The 18,161-nt window shown below is 36.4% G+C and overlaps 1 protein-coding gene across 6 annotated transcripts in view; it reads right to left on the bottom strand.

Annotated features, from left to right (window-relative positions):
- The window catches only part of Ubr3 (ubiquitin protein ligase E3 component n-recognin 3), a 129,322-nt gene that overhangs the window by 72,468 nt on the left and 38,693 nt on the right, over positions 1-18,161 (bottom strand). For all 6 annotated transcript variants that reach the window (XM_087900040.1, XM_087900042.1, XM_087900043.1 and 3 more), the window contains exons 8-14: positions 17,765-17,993; positions 12,969-13,148; positions 11,603-11,736; positions 3,729-3,815; positions 1,256-1,321; positions 1,074-1,163; positions 276-404 (exon numbers count right to left, since the gene is read on the bottom strand). In XM_087900040.1, the coding sequence (XP_087756166.1) occupies positions 276-404; positions 1,074-1,163; positions 1,256-1,321; positions 3,729-3,815; positions 11,603-11,736; positions 12,969-13,148; positions 17,765-17,993 (915 nt within the window). The remainder of the gene's footprint in view (positions 1-275; positions 405-1,073; positions 1,164-1,255; positions 1,322-3,728; positions 3,816-11,602; positions 11,737-12,968; positions 13,149-17,764; positions 17,994-18,161) is intronic.

Raw genomic sequence — 18,161 nt, 5'->3', positions numbered from 1 at the left:
TCCTTCCTCCATCCTATCTGGTGTTTCCTATGGAAACCCTCAGAACAGTGCTTGCCTGGGCTTTCTCCAGACTCCTGCTTCTGCCTCTTAACTAAAACGTGATGCTTCCCTTGTGGTCCATATGGTACAGCATCCTTCCTTTGGGAAATTGAAGTAACATATTCTTTTCTCAACGAACTAACTTTTCCCATCATCACTGATACTTCGGTGAATTAAGATACCAGGCACATCAAGGCACTTATAAAGCACAACATCTGAATATCAAGGTGGCTCACCTGTAATAAGTAAATGTCTGGATCAATCATGGAATTGCAAAAATGAGACTGGACATAGGTCATGGCTTGTCCTTTGATTTGCAGACCATTTCGTACCCACATGTTGCTATGAATTTCAGCAAGACTAGCCTAACAAAAAGTGAATTAAAAAAATATATCATCTAAATTCAATAAAATTATATTGTATCAAGCAATTATTTAAAATGTTGACTTAGTCATAATACGAGATTAGCATTCTGTCCAACATTATTCAGTTTAAATACACTTTTTCATTTGCTTGTTTTAGTTTTGCTTTTATATTTAGGATAGGGTCTTACTCTACAGCCCAGGCTGACCACAAATTCACTACGCTCCTCAGGTTGACCTCTGTTCCTCATGTAGGCTTATTTTTAAATATCCAAACTCATGACTGTATGAAGTTTAAGAATGAGCTGGTTTTTCACTATGGCTTTCACACATTTATAGTAACTTCACTAAAATCTTTTTGAAAATTCAGTGCTTATTTTTCATTCTATTTTTCCTTCAATTCTTGCCTTACAAAATATACACATAATGCTTAAAGAATGACCATAAAACAAATCTAATTGATCAATGTCAGTGAATACACTCTATTTTAGCTCAATCTAACTCAACTTTCAACCTAAAAAAAATCTCATAAATAACTAGAACTAAAATCAAAACTCAGATTAGAAATTGTTCTTATTATACTAGAACTTAATTCTTCAAGTCAGCATCAACTAAAAGAGGATGAGACAACAAGAAATCCCATTCACAGTGTTCTAGAAGCCGCATACATACTTGAATTTGGAGGGGATGAATCATTAGTTTCATTAACATCTCCTGATCCGGCAAAAGGGAATCCAAATCTAATTCTTGACATTTCACAGCCTAAAAAATCCATGATTAGAACGTTAGTAATTCAATATTCTCCCCAAATTACAAACAACACCAACAGAGGAATTTGTTATTGACAGTCTCACCTTACTTAAAAACATAGCATAATAACGATGCAGTGGCAGGTGAAAGGTGACCTGGTTAGGTGCTGGCTGGAGTAAACAAAATACACAAGTCAAAGAATGTTTAGCACAAGTTCCAAGGCTTTAACACTGTAGACATAGTCCCACCTAGATTAACTCCTACACTCGTTTTTAATCACCACTTAAAACCTTAGAAGCTTTGAAAAGAACATCTCAACAGTAACTTCTGAAGTTACAAATACCAAACTAGAATAAGTTCTTTGGTGTTAAAATGTAAATTTGACCTCATCACTATATCTGTAGCTATAAAAATACAGACAGATGCAGATATACCTATATCCATATCTACACTCCTACTACTTAATTAACCCCAGGAAGAAGGAAAGGCCACAGCATGAACACAACTACACCCAATTCTTGCTTTCTAAACACTTTTCTCCACTAGAAATCACCAGACAGCCTTACAAATGCTGACTCCAGGAAAGGAATGGGAAAACTATACAATAAGCCTAAAACATCTGAAGGGACATAAAGCACGGACGTGGACACAGAAACCAACTTGAAGGGGTTCTCACTGGTATCAAGTTCAATACAACTATCTGAAACAATATGAGCATCAGATAGAGCACTCTGAGTAAAACAGAACCATGAACCCCTACCATATAAAAATAGGTTAGTGAATTAAAAACTGAATGAGAACATAGAAATATTTGCATAGTTTCAAGGTGTATCCTCACAAAAGATCTTATTACAGTGAGAAAAAGAACTCCATGTTGAAGCAGCCCAGCAGCCATCACACTGAGTGTGTGATCACAGTGAACACGCACTGGGACAGACACGTCACAGACCATCAGACTAGACACAATGAAAGCCTCCAACAGTCTTTCTGGGATGTTCCTGAAAATATATATAATCTGAATTTAATCATGAGGCAAACCTAAACTGAGGCTACTACACTACAAGATAACTAACTTTTTTTTTTTTTTTTGAGGGATGACAATTAATCTATGTCTTTCAAAGTGCCACTCTCTGGAAAGATAAAGAAACATTAAGTGCTCCAGAAAGAGAGCTAAGATATGCTAACAAAATTCACCAAGTGACTGAACCCCAAGAGAAGCAGCACTGAGAACTGGAGAGACAGTAAAATGTACATGAGAACTGTGCTCCAGCTCCCCAGAACTCAGGTCAGAAATGTCAGGTATCCTGCTACTTCCTTATAATCCCAGCACTGGGAAGAGAAGAAGAAGGAGGATCCTAAAGCTATCCAATCAGGCTGGCCTACTTGGTGAGCAACCTGCCAATGAGATCTTGTCTCAAAAAACAAGGTGGACAGCTCCTAAGAAATGACACTGAAACTTGATTGTGACATCCACAGGCATTTGTGTGATTTGCATGTACGTATGTATGTGCATACGTGTGCACACACACAAAATATATATATCAACTACTAAGACAAATGTTTTCTAAAAATTAGATTCTTAGAAGACATGAAATGCTATAAAGTTATACTCTGCTTACGTGAGTGAATATTCTAACTTACAGTGAGTGCATATTAAAGCTTTGGGTAGAAATGGGGATAGAATCAGTAACTCAGATTTCAGAAAAGAAAGTTCTTTGCATTCTTAACTTTTCTAAATTTCTTACCATATTAGAATATTTTTTCAGAAAAAAAAATAAACTATATATGAAGATGCCCATGACTTTGTATGCTAAACTAATTTTTAAAAAGAAGAAGAAAAGAAAGAATTCACCACCTTTACACACATACACAACTGGAGTCCTACCCGTGCAAAGTTCAGAACTTAAACTGGGGAGTTGGGCAATTGGGGAGCACTGTCTGGTCTTTCTTCTGCATTGTGTGTTCTGAGCTACTTCTAATAAAAGGAGTGACTTCTTCAATGCCAACAGAGCGTGCCAGCTCTGTTCATTATTAATAAAACACACCTTGGTTACAGCTCATTCTTCCATTCTCTATCAAGAACACTGCTCAAATACTAAAGCTGGAATAGACTTGTCATAACTTCTTCTCCCCATTCACATCTATGTCAACACTTTTACTTCTTCAACTGAGGCTAATTTTCTCTCCTGAGAAATGACACATAAAGACTTAAAATGGAAAAAATATGCTTCTGTCCTCTAGGATATAAGCAAACACAATTAAGGTATTCTGCATTTTCCAAAATGTCAATCAAAGGACTAGCCATCCCTTTTCCATCTGCGCTGTGAAGTCTTTATGATGCCAATTCTTCTACTCTAAACCCCATAAAAAAAATACTCATAATTTTCAATGTTAAATGAAATCTAATACTTTTTCCTTAAATGCTTTTATAGATGCCAAAAAAACACCCATACTGAGACAGGTTAGAGATGCAGTTCAGTAGGATAGCACTTGCCTAGCATGCACAGAGTCCTGGATTCAACCCCAACACAACAAAATTTTAAGCAATTATTTTATACAAAATATACATAAACATACCTCATCTACAAAGTTAATAGCATCAAACCAATCTTGAAGTGCTTCAAGGCAGTACCTTACAACATTTCGGGTATACTCTTGAGTTTCCTTTAAAACGAAAAAAAAAGTTATGAAATTTCATAGTACATAAACATCCATATTTTCAACATTAAATTACATGTAATAATAATTATAAGCATTGTCTATATAATGGTAAAATGTGCATATTTTCAAGATAACCTATATTTTCTGTTTCAAGAAACCATTTCTTCATAAACTAAAAGTAGCAACCAATGACAATTATGTAAATTACTGAATACAACATGCTGCTTTCTATATATTCTTGAAATTGAAGTAAAGTTGGCAAAAACTTTAAATAAATTAAATGCAGGTTCTATTTCAATGGCTCCCGCAAAATATTACAAATTCATTGCTATTATTACTATTACTCAATAAAGTCTCTTTGTAGATGATGAAAAAGTACTAGACAGAAATAATGGTGATGTCCAAAAATCACCTGAAAATGGTTAAAGAGCAATTTTCAATGGCTATTACAGACAATAAAAAGAAGGCTACAATATATACGTGCTAGAATTAGCCTGTAATATCCTGGTTTGAAGAAGAAATGGTGTGAGCCATTTAAAGCATGAGAACTGTGAAAAGCAATTACAATATCTTATAATAAAATAGATCCACTCAGTTAAGTTTAAGTTAAATGAAAATGTAATTCTAAAGAAGGCTCTTATTTAAAAAAAAAAAGAAAAGAACTATATATGCAAGGACTGGAATAAAAATCTCTTCCCCTACTTCTCTCCAAAAGTATGTGTAGTTCCCAGAAGACCCTGAGAGGTCAGAATTGAAAAGTAGATGGTTATTTTGGTGGACAATGACAATGTCCTATATTTAGTGTAGTGTGGTTGCGCAACTTTGAAAATCCACTATTAACAACTGAATTCTATAACTAAAATGGCTAGAACAGCAAATTTAACTAAATTAAGACCATTATGAAGTGTACTTCAGGAAGCAATGTACAGCATAAAAGTGCATGAAGCGTTTCTACGTCAGTGGCTCAACCTCCACAGCTACCTATATAAATCACCATGCCTTCAAAACCCAAGGCAAATCGTACATTCCTTCCTTTCTTTTCCTGAGACAGAGTCTCCTGTATCCCAGGCTGGCCTTGAACTCCTGAACCTTCGCATCCACCACACCACACTCCCCATTCCGTCTTCTTTCTCCTTTACCTTGCTCTTTTCCACGTCCTGTCACTTCTTCCATGACATTATCATATAGGTCCTCGCCTATTCTGCTGCCACCATCCAGTCCAAACATCACTTATCTGGTCACCTTGCCAACAGTCTCACTCTGTCCCAATCTATCCTGTATAAGATTTATCTTTATAAAAATATTATCTTACACATTCTGCTCCCCATGTCACTGGAAAAAATTTAATGACACTTACAAGTTAATAATAAATAATCTGTCTTAAATAAACTAAAATGGAAGTTAATTCACGTATAAAGAAACTTTGAAGGTCCAGAAAGAAGATGGCTCCGTAGGTAAAGCAATGGCCACCAAGCCTGACCGAGTTCACGCCCAGGACTCACATCGTGGAAGAAGAGAACTGACACCTGATGTCCACACCCACACTGCGGTGCGCTCGGACACACTCAACACCCTCCAACAATCAGCCAACCGGTCAATCAAAATAGATAAAAGTGTGAACTAAGGTTTATATTTTAAGAAAAAGAAACTTTGAAAACCAAATATGCCACTTTAAAAGTCTGAATAGACTGTTACATGAGTGTCTAAACAACAAAACTTTACCACAGAACAACTTAGCCAAAGGCACCAAGAGTGCTTCTGAAAATGGCCTATTAATTCCATTTCCAAATGCAGTGTATTTCAACACTGTGTTCAGTTGATCTCTTCTCAACCTCCCACCTACATTCCCCACCTTAGTGTACATACTGATTGATATTCATCACTTTATAACCTGCTAGAATCAACTTTAATTTTGTCTGAATTTCTCCATAAGATGGGCATAACACAATCTACCTCCCAGTAGTCATGAAGATACAAATGAAATTATGCATATAAGATGCTCTATGTCTGTCTAGCACTAGGTCTCATTAGCAAGTATGTGCCAAGAATCAAGGAGAGATTCATTGAATCTGCAGTAACCAAATATACCACTAGATGGAAGCAATTACACAAAGACAATAAATCATACAAACCATAACTTGTTTAATTCTTAATCCTTTATTTGTATATTTTATAATGGAGAATGTAGATTTTCAAAAAGATGCTTAATTTTAATTAGAATTGTTTGTTCTAGTTTCCATTTCTAAAAACTGTCAGGACTACTAAAAACAGTTCTGGTCATTCTCACTGAAAAATAAATAATCACAATTTGGTAAAAAGCACTGGCTCTGAAATCAGACAGACATGCTTTCAGATTCAGCTTCTACTTATAGCTGGGCAAACCAAGAGTTGTCTAATCTCTGAAGGAAAGGGCTGATACTTTCTGAGAGATGCTCTGAGGGTTGGGAGGAGGTATCTACAGAGCACCAGCACAGCAGCTGGTGTCCTCTTATGCTCACCAGGAAAACACCGCTATAGAAACTGGACGCTTCTTTAACTGAAAAGTCACTCTCTGGGTTACTGCAAAGACTACAGAATAAATTCAACAGGACTGCTTTCTCGGTCTTCTATACCTCTTAGATTAAGGGAATACTTATATCTAGATAAGCATACTATGATTCTGGCCTTCAGAGACTAAAAATAAACCACTGCTTAGAACCAATGATTTATCTATCACAGAGATAAATATAAATCCAGCTTCACAATCCAAATTCATCCTAAGCAAAACTGACAAAATAACCTGCCTAAAACTTTCACCTCCGCATGTCAGTCTATTTTCCTGGACCACTGCGCTGGCTGACAAGGCACCTCCTCCTTCTGTGTCTCCTCCCCTCCCTTCTCTCTTCATGGCTCACATCGCATCTCCCTTCTTGATCCCACCCTCTACAGTACTAAACACCATCTACACGCCAAAAGATCTCAAGCTTATAGTCTCAGCCCAGGCTCTCTTATCAGCGTGGGCCTCACAGCACTGTCCTCTCACTGTTTCCATCTGGACATCTCACAGAAATGCCACACACACCTCTAAAGCTAACTCGGCCCCTCCTCTGTCACTCTGCCCACCTCTGACACGTTATCTGACTGTCAAGTCTTCTCAACAAATATACATCACCAAGTCTATTAATTATGTCTCAAAATACATTTTGAATATTCAAAATATGTATCTTGAATATGACAATTTCATGTTTATGCTTATGATCTCATGTTTAAACTACTATTGTGGCATCATTTAAATTAACTTGAATTTATTTATAGAGTAAAATGTGACATTTTGATGCGTGTGTACACAATGAATGACTATATAAAGGTATCGACAATCATTTTTATTTCTTAAGATTTATTTTTTAGCCGGGCGGTGGTGGTGCACGCCTTTAATCCCAGCATTCGGGAGGCAGAGGCAGGTGGATCTCTATGAGTTCGAGGCCACCCTGGTCTACAAGAGCTAGTTTCAGGACAGGCTCCAAAGCTACAGAGAAACCCTGTCTTGAAAAAACAAACAACAACAACAAAAAAGACTTATTTTTTATTATTTTTAGTTATGTGTAGGTGTGCCTGCATGTGAGTGCAGGTGCCTAGAAGCATCAGATTCCCCTGCATTTTTAATTACAGATGTTGCTAGCTGCCTGAGGTGAGCGGTGGGAACCAAACTCAGGTCTTCTAGAAAAGCAAGTGCTCTTAACCACTGATTCCTCTAGCCCCTTTAGGTCAAAAGGAGGAGGAGGAAGAGGAAGAAGAGAAAGAAGAGGAAAAAGAGAAATGGTATTTTGTGGGGTTTTTTTTAATAACGAGAGTACTCAAAATTTATTCTTTTATGGAATTTGAAATAGTGAGGTAGGCCCAGAGCGATAGCTCATCATGTAAAGGTACATGGCTCCAACGCTTAATGATGTAAGCTTGACCTCTGGACCAGTATGGTAAAAGGAGAGCATCAATTCCAGCACACTGCCCTCTGATCCTCACATGTGAGCCATAGGATTTGAATGCCTATGTATACTAAGTTAAAAAAATTTGTTAAATTTTTAAAAAGAAAAATGTGCAAATGTTAAAACAAGTCCCTCACCCCCCAAAAAAAGTCTGAAATATACACTTTATTAATGTTGATCACCATGCTAAGCTTAAAGTCTCAAAAACATCCCTCTGGTCAGTGTTAAGCCTTGTAATCAATGGTCAAAATCTCCCCTTTTTCCAAAGCTCCCTCACTATCAGTTTCCAGAGAACATCGTTCTTCTCCTCACCTCTAGAAGTACTTTTTAAGAATCATAAGTGAAATATCCATGAAATTGGCTTATCAAAACATCTTAATTAATCTATATGTTCATAATCTTGGGTGTATTGTGTGTTTTTGCGCCTTGCATGTGCTGGACAAGAGCACATCCTCCTCTACATAGTCTTTTATATATAAATCTGATAGCAAACTGTTCTAAAATATTCATAAACCACTCTTTAATTAAACCCAGGACTCTTCAAAGTATCTACAAGAACCTGGACTGCAATCTGATCCCTCTCCCTCCAGTGAAGCATATCTACTCTTGTATTCTAGACACAAACACTTTCCCAGGAGATCGTTTATTCTCATCTACCTCTCCATAACCACCACTAACCTACCCTCTTTTTATTCTTCACACAGCTGGTTCCTTCATATTCTTTTTTCAGAAAGGCCTTCTCTAATTTTCAGATTTACATGCTTTTCTCTCCTACAAAAATAGTGTTACTTTGCCACAGAGCCTAATAGCAAAGTAAATTCCTATGTTTACACTATGTTCATGAAAATAACAACCATGTCTATCTGGTTCAATACCAAAATACCTAAAGTATAGTGTCTAACACAGACCAGCATTTAACAAAGGTGTTTGAGTAAATGACCAACAAACAGTTCTTAAAAAATGCTACAGCTGAGATTAAACAAGGAACTATGAACACAGAAGGAATGCTATTTGATGAAAAGACTTAGTCTTACAAACTTTTTCAAAAGTTAACCCTAATAGTTCTTCACTTGAGTTAGAATTGCTACTCAGATTCAACTGCATATCAAATCAATCAAAATCTCTAACAGTGGGGCTTAGGAATGTATTGGTTTTTTTTTTGTTTGTTTGTCAGTTTGTTTCTTGGGAGATTTGTTTATTTTTACTTCCCAGATAACTTTTCTTGAAAGAAAATCACTGGGTCAAGAAAAGAGAATGAGAAAGTGTTGGGGGCACAGAGGTCCTTGTACTTACAGAGAAGCACTTAGAGAACCAAGAATGTTAATCGCACAGAGATGTCTTGATGGAGACGACAAAATCAAATACCCGCAATCCATCCAGAAAGCTGAGAGTGGATTTTGTTAACAACCTGGTGACCTTTTTGCTATCTGTGGAGGCAGATCTCACCTACCTTTGCTATCGAGGCAGACCTCTCCCTAATTCCCTAGAATGGTTATCCCAGACTCTTCCCTCCCTAGACCATTACCCATCATTAGGGGAGATGTCACATATATTTTATGGTCTGTTGACCTCTATGTTATTGGTCAGAGACAACACTAGATTCTAGGTCTTTTAGCTACAAAACCCATCCTCTCAGGAACATGTGCTTTGTAAAAGAGTCTCTATGTGTTCACACCTTAAGCTTTATTGTGTACATGGAATTGAACTGATTGGAGGAAACCTTTTCCCAAATAGTCCTGTTTTAAATATGCTGACAATAATCACCTGGTATTATTAGACTGCCTGATGCCTGATCCAGGTTGATGAAGTCAATTTGCACTGGGTTTTCAATCTTATTTCTTGGTGGGGTTGTTTCCCTGTATGACACCTGCAGGGAGCTCCCGCTACCACAAGAAAGCATGTACTCCAAAATGAAAGAGTGGAGGGCTACCCTGAACCAAAGCTTGGAAACTAAGAAAGGAACAACCATGGGTCACAGCACGGAGGTGGTGTAAGAGTATGAGTCTACATCTAAGTTAAGGCAAACTGTAGTAAAACTTCAATCATTAATGATACAGTAAATAGCATGAAGAACACAAAATGAAATACAGTGTGGATAAGGGATTCTTTTGAAGCTGTCATGGTGTATACATCTGTAGTCCCAGCACTTGGGAGGCCAAGGCGAGAGGATCATGAGTTTGAGACTCAACAGTGAGAATGTACATCGAAAATAAAAATAAAATCTAATGAAGCAGGGTAACTGAGGTTTGTCTTTGCTTTTTAAAACATGTAAGGTCCTGGATTTTTATTTAACACATAAGTCCCTAGCACTAAACATATACATATTCATTCATTTATAATCTTTGTATAATTTATAATCTTGTATAACACATGGTTATTAGAGATTTGAGACATTTCACATGGTCTATAAAATCGACATGACTAGCATGATGCTTTGAACTTTGAAATTTGAACTACACTAAGTTGCAAGGAATTGAATTTAGAGAAAAGGTAAGTGCGTGGGAGAAAATAGTCAAAATTAAAAAAAAAAACTACTGAAAGAAGCATAAACTTAAAGGACGGAAAGAAACCTCATTATTACCTATAAGGAAAAGCTCACCTTGCTGTCCCATTTTTTGTTTCATTTTGTTGTGTTACATTTGTAAAGGGATTTAAGACAAAAAAAAAAAGACACAAATCTCAAAAAGATGTGATAGGGGAGTTTAGCCAATCATATTCTGTTTTTGGGGCGTGCCGCCCTCAGGCTAAAGCCTGCCTATAAACCTAGCAAACGCGCTCCGCTAGCCCCTTTTTTGACTGGCTCCTGCGTCCGGACGGATTTGGATTCTGGTGTAAGCTGTTGTAAGTCTTACTTCTGTTTATTAAAGTTGTATATTTTGTATCAAGATAGTCTGGGGACTTTTCATTATCAGTCGCCCTGCGGCTTCAAAGATGTTCATGGGTTGACCTAGTCACCCCATACAAAGAGAAAGCAGAAACTAAAACAATGGGCTTTAAAATATTTCCAATGTAAGATGCAACCTATGCAAGGAGTGCGGGCACAGGTCTTTAATCCCAGCACTCAGGGGGCACAGGCAGGCAGATTTCTGGGAGTGCCAGGCCAGCCTGGGCTACATAGCAAACTCCTGACTAGTCAATGATATGTAGTGAGACCTGTAGAACGTTTACTGATACAGGTTAATGGGTTGAGCTTCATGGGGTTTTATATCAAAATTATCATGTAATCCTTAGTTTAAAAGATTTAGAGGAGTCGTTCTGATTTCTAAAGATCCATCAAACTAATGACTAAGTATATATAAAAAACAACTGCAAGTTGTATAAAACTATTTTGTGCTTAGAACCTTAAAATTAGAAACTTTAATCCAGTCATGATAGCACACACCTATAATGCCAACACTTGGACAACTGAAGCAAACGGACTGAAAACTCAAGACCAGCTTGTTAGACAAACTGAGTTCAAGGCCAGCCTGAGCTATATAGCAAAGCTCTGTGTAAAATGATAAACTTTTTTTGAAGACCATCTTTATCTTTGGAAAGACACAAAGTATTAGATAGCCAGGGACAGTTAAAACAAACCAATAATGCTAAAGGTGGGGTATTATGGAGTTTCAACAACTGTTCCAAATAGGGGCAGCTGGGGAGGTTTGGTGATATAAATGAATTTCAATATGCCCAAGAATAAAATATATTGTTTCAGATAAGCTTTCACGAAGATGAATTCAACTTGAAACAGAACTAAACACTACACATTAAATATATTTGCAGGTGTGTTTTCTTTCTTAAGTCATTTCTAAAATGCAGAAATTAATAAAAATACTTCAAACATACCCTAACTTTACAATGTGATAAGAGTCCCCACATCGGCTGTGCACAGGCTTCAAGCTCTGCAGCAAATGCAGCATAGTATGTCTGAGACTCAAATTCCACATGCTCATTGAGTTCTCGCTTGTTCAAGTTCATACCTTGTAAAGAGTAAAGCACACATGGACTTTGTCAATTAGACACAAGTATATAGATTAAAATCAAACACTTCCCTATACTCAACATGTTTTAATCAAGTAGCCCCAATTAATTACACAGAACGTATAAATAAGTTAACAATGAAATACAAAAATAGTTAGTGCTTTTTCTTAGAATTTTACAAACTAACATTCATAAGAAACTTTGTAAATAGCCCAGCAGTTGTGGTGCACGACTTTAATCCTAGCACCCAGGAGGCAGAGGTAGGTGGATCTCTGTGAGTTCGAGGCCAGCCTGGTCTACAAGAGCTAGTTCCAGGACAGGCTCCAACGCTACAGAGAAACCCTGTCTTGAAAAACCAAAAAATTAAAATTAAAAAATTTAAAAAGAGGGGGCTGGAGAGATGGCTCAGTGGTTTAAGAGCATTGCTTGCTCTTCCAAAGGTCCTGAGTTCAATTCCCAGCAACCACATGGTGGCTCACAACCATCTGTAATGAGGTCTGGTGCCCTCTTCTGGCCTGCATACATACACACAGACAGAATATTGTATCCATAATGAGTAAATAAATAAATATTTAAAAAATAAATAAATAAATAAAATTTGAAGAAAATTAAAAAGAAAAAGAAACTTTGTAAATGTCACTAACAGAACTGAATAGCTTTAAATAAGAAAATCAAAAACTGCTGGGTGGTGGTGGTGCACACCTTTAATCCCAGCATTTGTGAGGAAGAAGTAGGCAGATCTCTGTGAGTTTGAGGCCAGCCTGGTCTACAGGCATAGTCCCAGGACAGCTAGAACTGTTACATAGAGAAATCCTGTCTCAGGAAAAAAAAAAAAAAAAAGGAAGGAAGGAAAGAAGGAAGGAAGGAAGGAAGGAAGGAAGGAAGGAAGGAAGGAAGGAAGGAAGGAAGGAAGGAAGGAAGGAAGGAAGGAAGGAGAAATAAAGAAAAAACAATTTTAATTGCTGACAGTCCAAACTGTTATAAATATGTTACAAACCCGAGAAAACAGATTTCAAGTTTCTAAACTAATGGTTTTATGTGCTGCCAGAAAACTACACTTGTTTCTTAATAAACCCTTGCTATGTTACTATGAATATTAAAGTTCTTATAAATAATAACTAATCTAAATAATGAGACATCTGGTTTATAACCTCAATGCTGTGCTATTATTTTTCATTAGTATTTAATATTTTAGTATTAGGTACCTTTCAAACAAAGGTTAAATTCATACCTTGAAAGAAAGAAACAAAGTTCATCCACGTAACCAACAGGCCATGATCTTCCAAAAACCTCTTGGCCACACTTTGATGAGAAAGAATATTAATAAAATCACTAACAAGAGGCCAGTACGTGTTATTCTTCAGTAAGGCTTCTCCACAGTTCACCACAACATGTAAACTATTTTCTTCATCTAAAAAAATCCAAAAATTACTTTTTTAAAAAAAACAACTTCACTAACGATACAAAATATTATTATACACTTTAGAATCAGAAGCACTTAAATCCTAGCTCCAGCATAGCATTTAAAATCTGTATGACTCTAGGCATGTTGTTTAGACTCTTCATTCTTAAAATAAAGTAAGGAGTGTCTCTCCAAGGCATTAAGTGCAATGTTAACGTGAAGCCCTGAATGCACTGTGACCATACATGTCCTCTTCATTGCTGACACTGAGCAGCTACATGCTTACAAAACCTCATTTCCTGGATTCTGTTTCAATCAAAATCACTAGATTAATCTCATTTTAGTTTATCATTCAAGTCTGCTGATTTCAAATGGGACATATTGTTATCTTCTAGTCAAAGAACATGTGAAAATGCAATTTTTTAGCACAGTATTATCTCAGAAATAAACAAACAAAAAACACTGAAACCTCTTTAACACCTCCTCACCCAAAAATCCTTTTAACCTACTCCAACTTAACTAGCATACTGGACTACAGAACCTCCATTCCCACTATGAAACACACCATACTCACAGCACACCAAATGCTCAACACCAGTACTGTTTTCTAGTACACACTGAGGTACACAGTTACCTAAAGTTCATTCTTTTCTGTTCATGCTGATGTTCTTTTTATCATAGATTCAAACAAAGAGTATAACAAATAATGAAATATGAATTCACATTAATAGGTATTACAGAAACTAAATCATATGCTTTGAGATACATTAAAATTAAATGCATAGGGATAAATGGGTTTTAAAAATCTCAGGGATGGGGCTGGAGAGATGGCTCAGCAGTTAAGAGCACTGGCTGCTCTTCCAAAGGTTCTGAGTTCAATTCCCAACAACTACATGGTGGCTTACAACCATCTATATTAGGATCTGATGCCCTCTTCTGGCATAACGTCATACATGCAGGTAGAGCACTCATATATGTAAAATAAAGAAAAAAAATCTTAATAAAAAAAAACCCAGCAACCTCAGGGCAGAAAAGCAAGATTGTTTCAGAAATATGCTAATTCTACTTTAAACAGACTGAAAATGAATTTACAGATACAGTATAGATAAGAATAAAAGGAAAAAACCTTGTAGTGGTCCTAGAGCCCTACCTATTTTATTTGCATTGGTCTCTTGTCTGCATGTCTGTGTGAGGGTGTTGGAGTTACAGATAGTTGTGAACTGGAAGAGGAATTGCCTACATCCAAAATTCTGAAGAAAACTCCCAACTAAAACTCTAACAATGTAAACTGATGAGCCAGAGATGCTGATGAGCCAGTGTTTCAGGATGTTGGGAATAACAAAATAACCTAAATAAAATTTAGAATTGCTGGCCTATTTAACTGAGACTAGAAAATGAATAAGCAGAAACAATAATTTAAAAAAACACTTTTTTTCTAACAGTGCTTTAAATATAACTGTTCTCGTGAAGAAAAAAAAAACACACCTTGTAATCTTTAAAGAAATAAGGCAATTACGATTCCTTTTTTATCCAAGCTGGTACTTTCCTGACTAAAAATGTAAAGAGCAATGATTCAGGGTTAAATGAAATACACTCATCAAGAAATACTTGTTGGGGCTAGAGATAGCTCAGAGGACCCAGGTTCAATTCCCAGTATCCACATGCCAGTTCACAACTATCTGTAACTCCAGTTCCAGGGCTCCAACACCCTCACACAGACATGCAGACAAAAGACCAACACAAATAAAATAAAAATTAATAAATTTAGATCTGGAGAGATGGCTCAGCAGTTAAGAACACTGACTCACTTTCCAGAGGACCTGGGAACAATTCTCAGCACCCGCGTGGCAGCTCACAACTGTCTGTAACTCAGTTCCAAGGATTTGACACAGGATAATGGAAAAGGACACAAGCTTGGTGGGGTTTTCCTGTGCATATTACATGTTGAAGACACATGTAAACAACCAAAAATATGCTCCAATATATAGTCATATTTCCAAGATAGAAGATCAATCAGTGGTTATCAGTATCTGCATTTCTATAGTTATATGATGTATAGTTATAAACTCCATTTTACACAAACTGTTTCATAAGACAAATTATAAAATTTCAGAGACATGAAAAATGAGTTACAGTAGAAATTTAAAGGTATGCAAAACAACTGTGTATATAACAAAGTAAACATATAAGGTAGGGCTCTGGGACCACTAAAAGGCTTTTTCCTTTTATTCGTTAGCTGTTGCTGAGGCATTAAGAATCTTCATTATATTCTCTTTAATCATTACTAACAATAAAGTAATTTTTAATTGTTATCTAGAGGTTAAGAATTTGGCTCAGTGATAAAACACATGTCTAGCATGGATAGGTCCTGGATTTAATCTCAACTACTGTGAGAAACTAAATTTAAAAAATAGAATAGTACCTAGTAACAATTCGTACAAAGACTAAACAGAAGCTATTGAAAATATTTAAAAATTTTAAAAACAGACCTTGTAGAATCTATAACTACTCAATAAAGTTTATGCACATTCTAATACTGTTAACATAAAAATGCACAAATTTATGGTACTTTTGGAAAAACAAAAGTATGCATTCTGAAATGGCATGCTATTATCGAAAGTGATTTTAAAAATCATAGCAAAGTTTAAAGATTGCTAATTGTAGTTTTAGAATATGGCTGGAAGATTGTAATTGATGTAACACACTTAACCAGTAGGCACATGAGTCACACAGTTTTTATGAAGAATGGTTTCAATACAATAGTTATTGGAAAAAAAACTCACACATTTTTTCCTAAATGATCCTCTTTAAAAGCCAAATGCAAACTATATACAAGAACAGCTAAATCAGTTAGTCAAGAAAATAGACTTCATGGACAAGAGCACCTGTTTCTGTCAGTATGAGGACCTGAATTCAAATATCCAACACCCATGTAAAAAGCTGAGCATGACTGCACATGCCTGTAGCACAGAGCGGCAAAGACAGGTGGATCCCAAGAGCACAATAGCCAGCCTAGCTGAAATGGTGAGCTTCTGGTGCAATAAGAGACCCTGTCTCAAGGAAATAAAGTAGAGAGTGACAGAAATCACTCAACATCCTCTTCAGATTCCTGTATGCGCATGCACACTTGTACACACTCAAATGTGTACCCCACATTCATATGTAGTCTTATATACCCATATATATGCATATATATTCTAAATTCTAAGCTTTCTATTCTGTTTTTTAACAAGTCTTTCTATTAAGAATAATTCGGTAAAGAATATCACTGATACAGATGAAAGACGATAGATGCTCTCTCAAAAAGGAAAAAAGAATCTGTGGAATATTCAGCTAACACTCAAATGCCATGATAAAACCATAACAGTTTTTTAATTTTCTTCTATAAAGAAAAGAGGTGTATTGTTTAATATCAATAGTATATTGTTCAATAATTTAATTGAGCTTTCTCTGTCTCAACAATAAGAGGGAAGAGTGACATCGTGACTTAAGGCGCTATCAGGGAGGGAGAGGTGGAGCTAGACACAGCTAGCTCCCTGGAGCTCATTGCCCAGAAAGTCAGGTCAGTCTCTGAGCAGAAAGACATGTAGCACTGGCCTCTCGAGGGCCACCATACACTCTGGCGCTTACGTTGTTTGCATGAGTTCTCAGGATCTTAACTCTGGCCCTCACGTTTGTGTTCTGTGGCAAGTGCTTTAACCACTGAGCCATCTCCCCTGCCCACTTGTTTTGAAGTTTAGTTTCAAATAAGTGAAGAGCCAGTCTTTCAGTGTGGTCCTGTCTTTGTACTGGCACAGAATGGCAGTTCTGACATTAGGAGACATGAAATCCTTCTTGGCACTGTCACCTGTTAGCTGTTGAATTCAACAGTAAATGACTTAATTTCCAAAGGACTTAAGTTCTCATCTTAAAGATGCCAAAGGTAATCTCAGAGACTTCAGACACTGAGCTGAGCTAACACATTTATAGTACTCAGTCACAGTGCCTGGTGCACAGCAAATAGTCAATGGAATGTTAAGGGAAGGTAGATGAAGAGGACAGAAAACAAAAATGGAAAATGTGTGGAAATATTACGTCAAGAAGTAGCAAACACATAGTGGGAATAAAAGATTACAAAAGTTCTTCCTACAGGTATATAGACAATGAAAGATTTATTCCAATTCAAAGAAATTTTAAGAATAATTGTATTAAAATATTTAAGGTAGACAGCAACAAATTTATGGGGGGGAGGGGGAACAAAATAGGAGCCTGGACACTGGGTGGTGGTGGAACACGCCTTTAATTCCAGCACTCAGGAAGCAGAGGTAGGTGGATCTCTGTGAGTTCGAGGCCAGCCTGGTCTACAGAACTAGGTCCAGGAAAGCCTCCACTACACAGAGAAACTTGGTCTTAAATAACAACAACAACAATAATAATAATAAAGTGTTAAGTTATTTGGAAATGACTAAATAGGCATGATTTGAACTTCTTCTTTATACTAAACTACAAACTGTCAAATACTTGTTTTCCAAACATGCATTATTTTTATAGTATTTTAAAGTTATTTTTAAGAATACAAAGTATGTTTAGACCTTGCTACACAAAAGTTACTAGTAATAAACAAATGAATATAATTCTGAATTTACCTTGCAGTTCACTTTTAATAAGGCAACTTTCCATCATGTATAACAGCACAGTGACCATAATATCCAGGAGCTGACATTCTTCTGTCACCTGTCTTGCGAGCTCCTCATTGCTGAACAACTGGACACTAATATGCACAATTCTGTTAGACATTGTGTCTGACTCATGACTTTTCTTCAGTGTTTTCATAATAAAAGCATAATGCTGAACAAAAGTCTTTGTAAAAGCAACCTGTAAAAATTTAAATAGAAAAAAATCAGTTTAACTGCAAATTTAAACTGTTGTTAATATTCTATATTGCATATTATAATCAGCTTTCAAAGCTATTAGTAGCTTATGATGCAATGCAAGTTAAATGAAAAGGTAATTAAATAATGATGGTAATTTTAAGTTATAGTT

This window comes from Myodes glareolus, chromosome 21 (genome assembly GCF_982192425.1).
Source record: "Myodes glareolus chromosome 21, mMyoGla1.1, whole genome shotgun sequence".
NCBI lineage: Eukaryota > Metazoa > Chordata > Mammalia > Rodentia > Cricetidae > Myodes > Myodes glareolus.
This window is presented reverse-complemented; position numbering and strand designations above follow the sequence as displayed.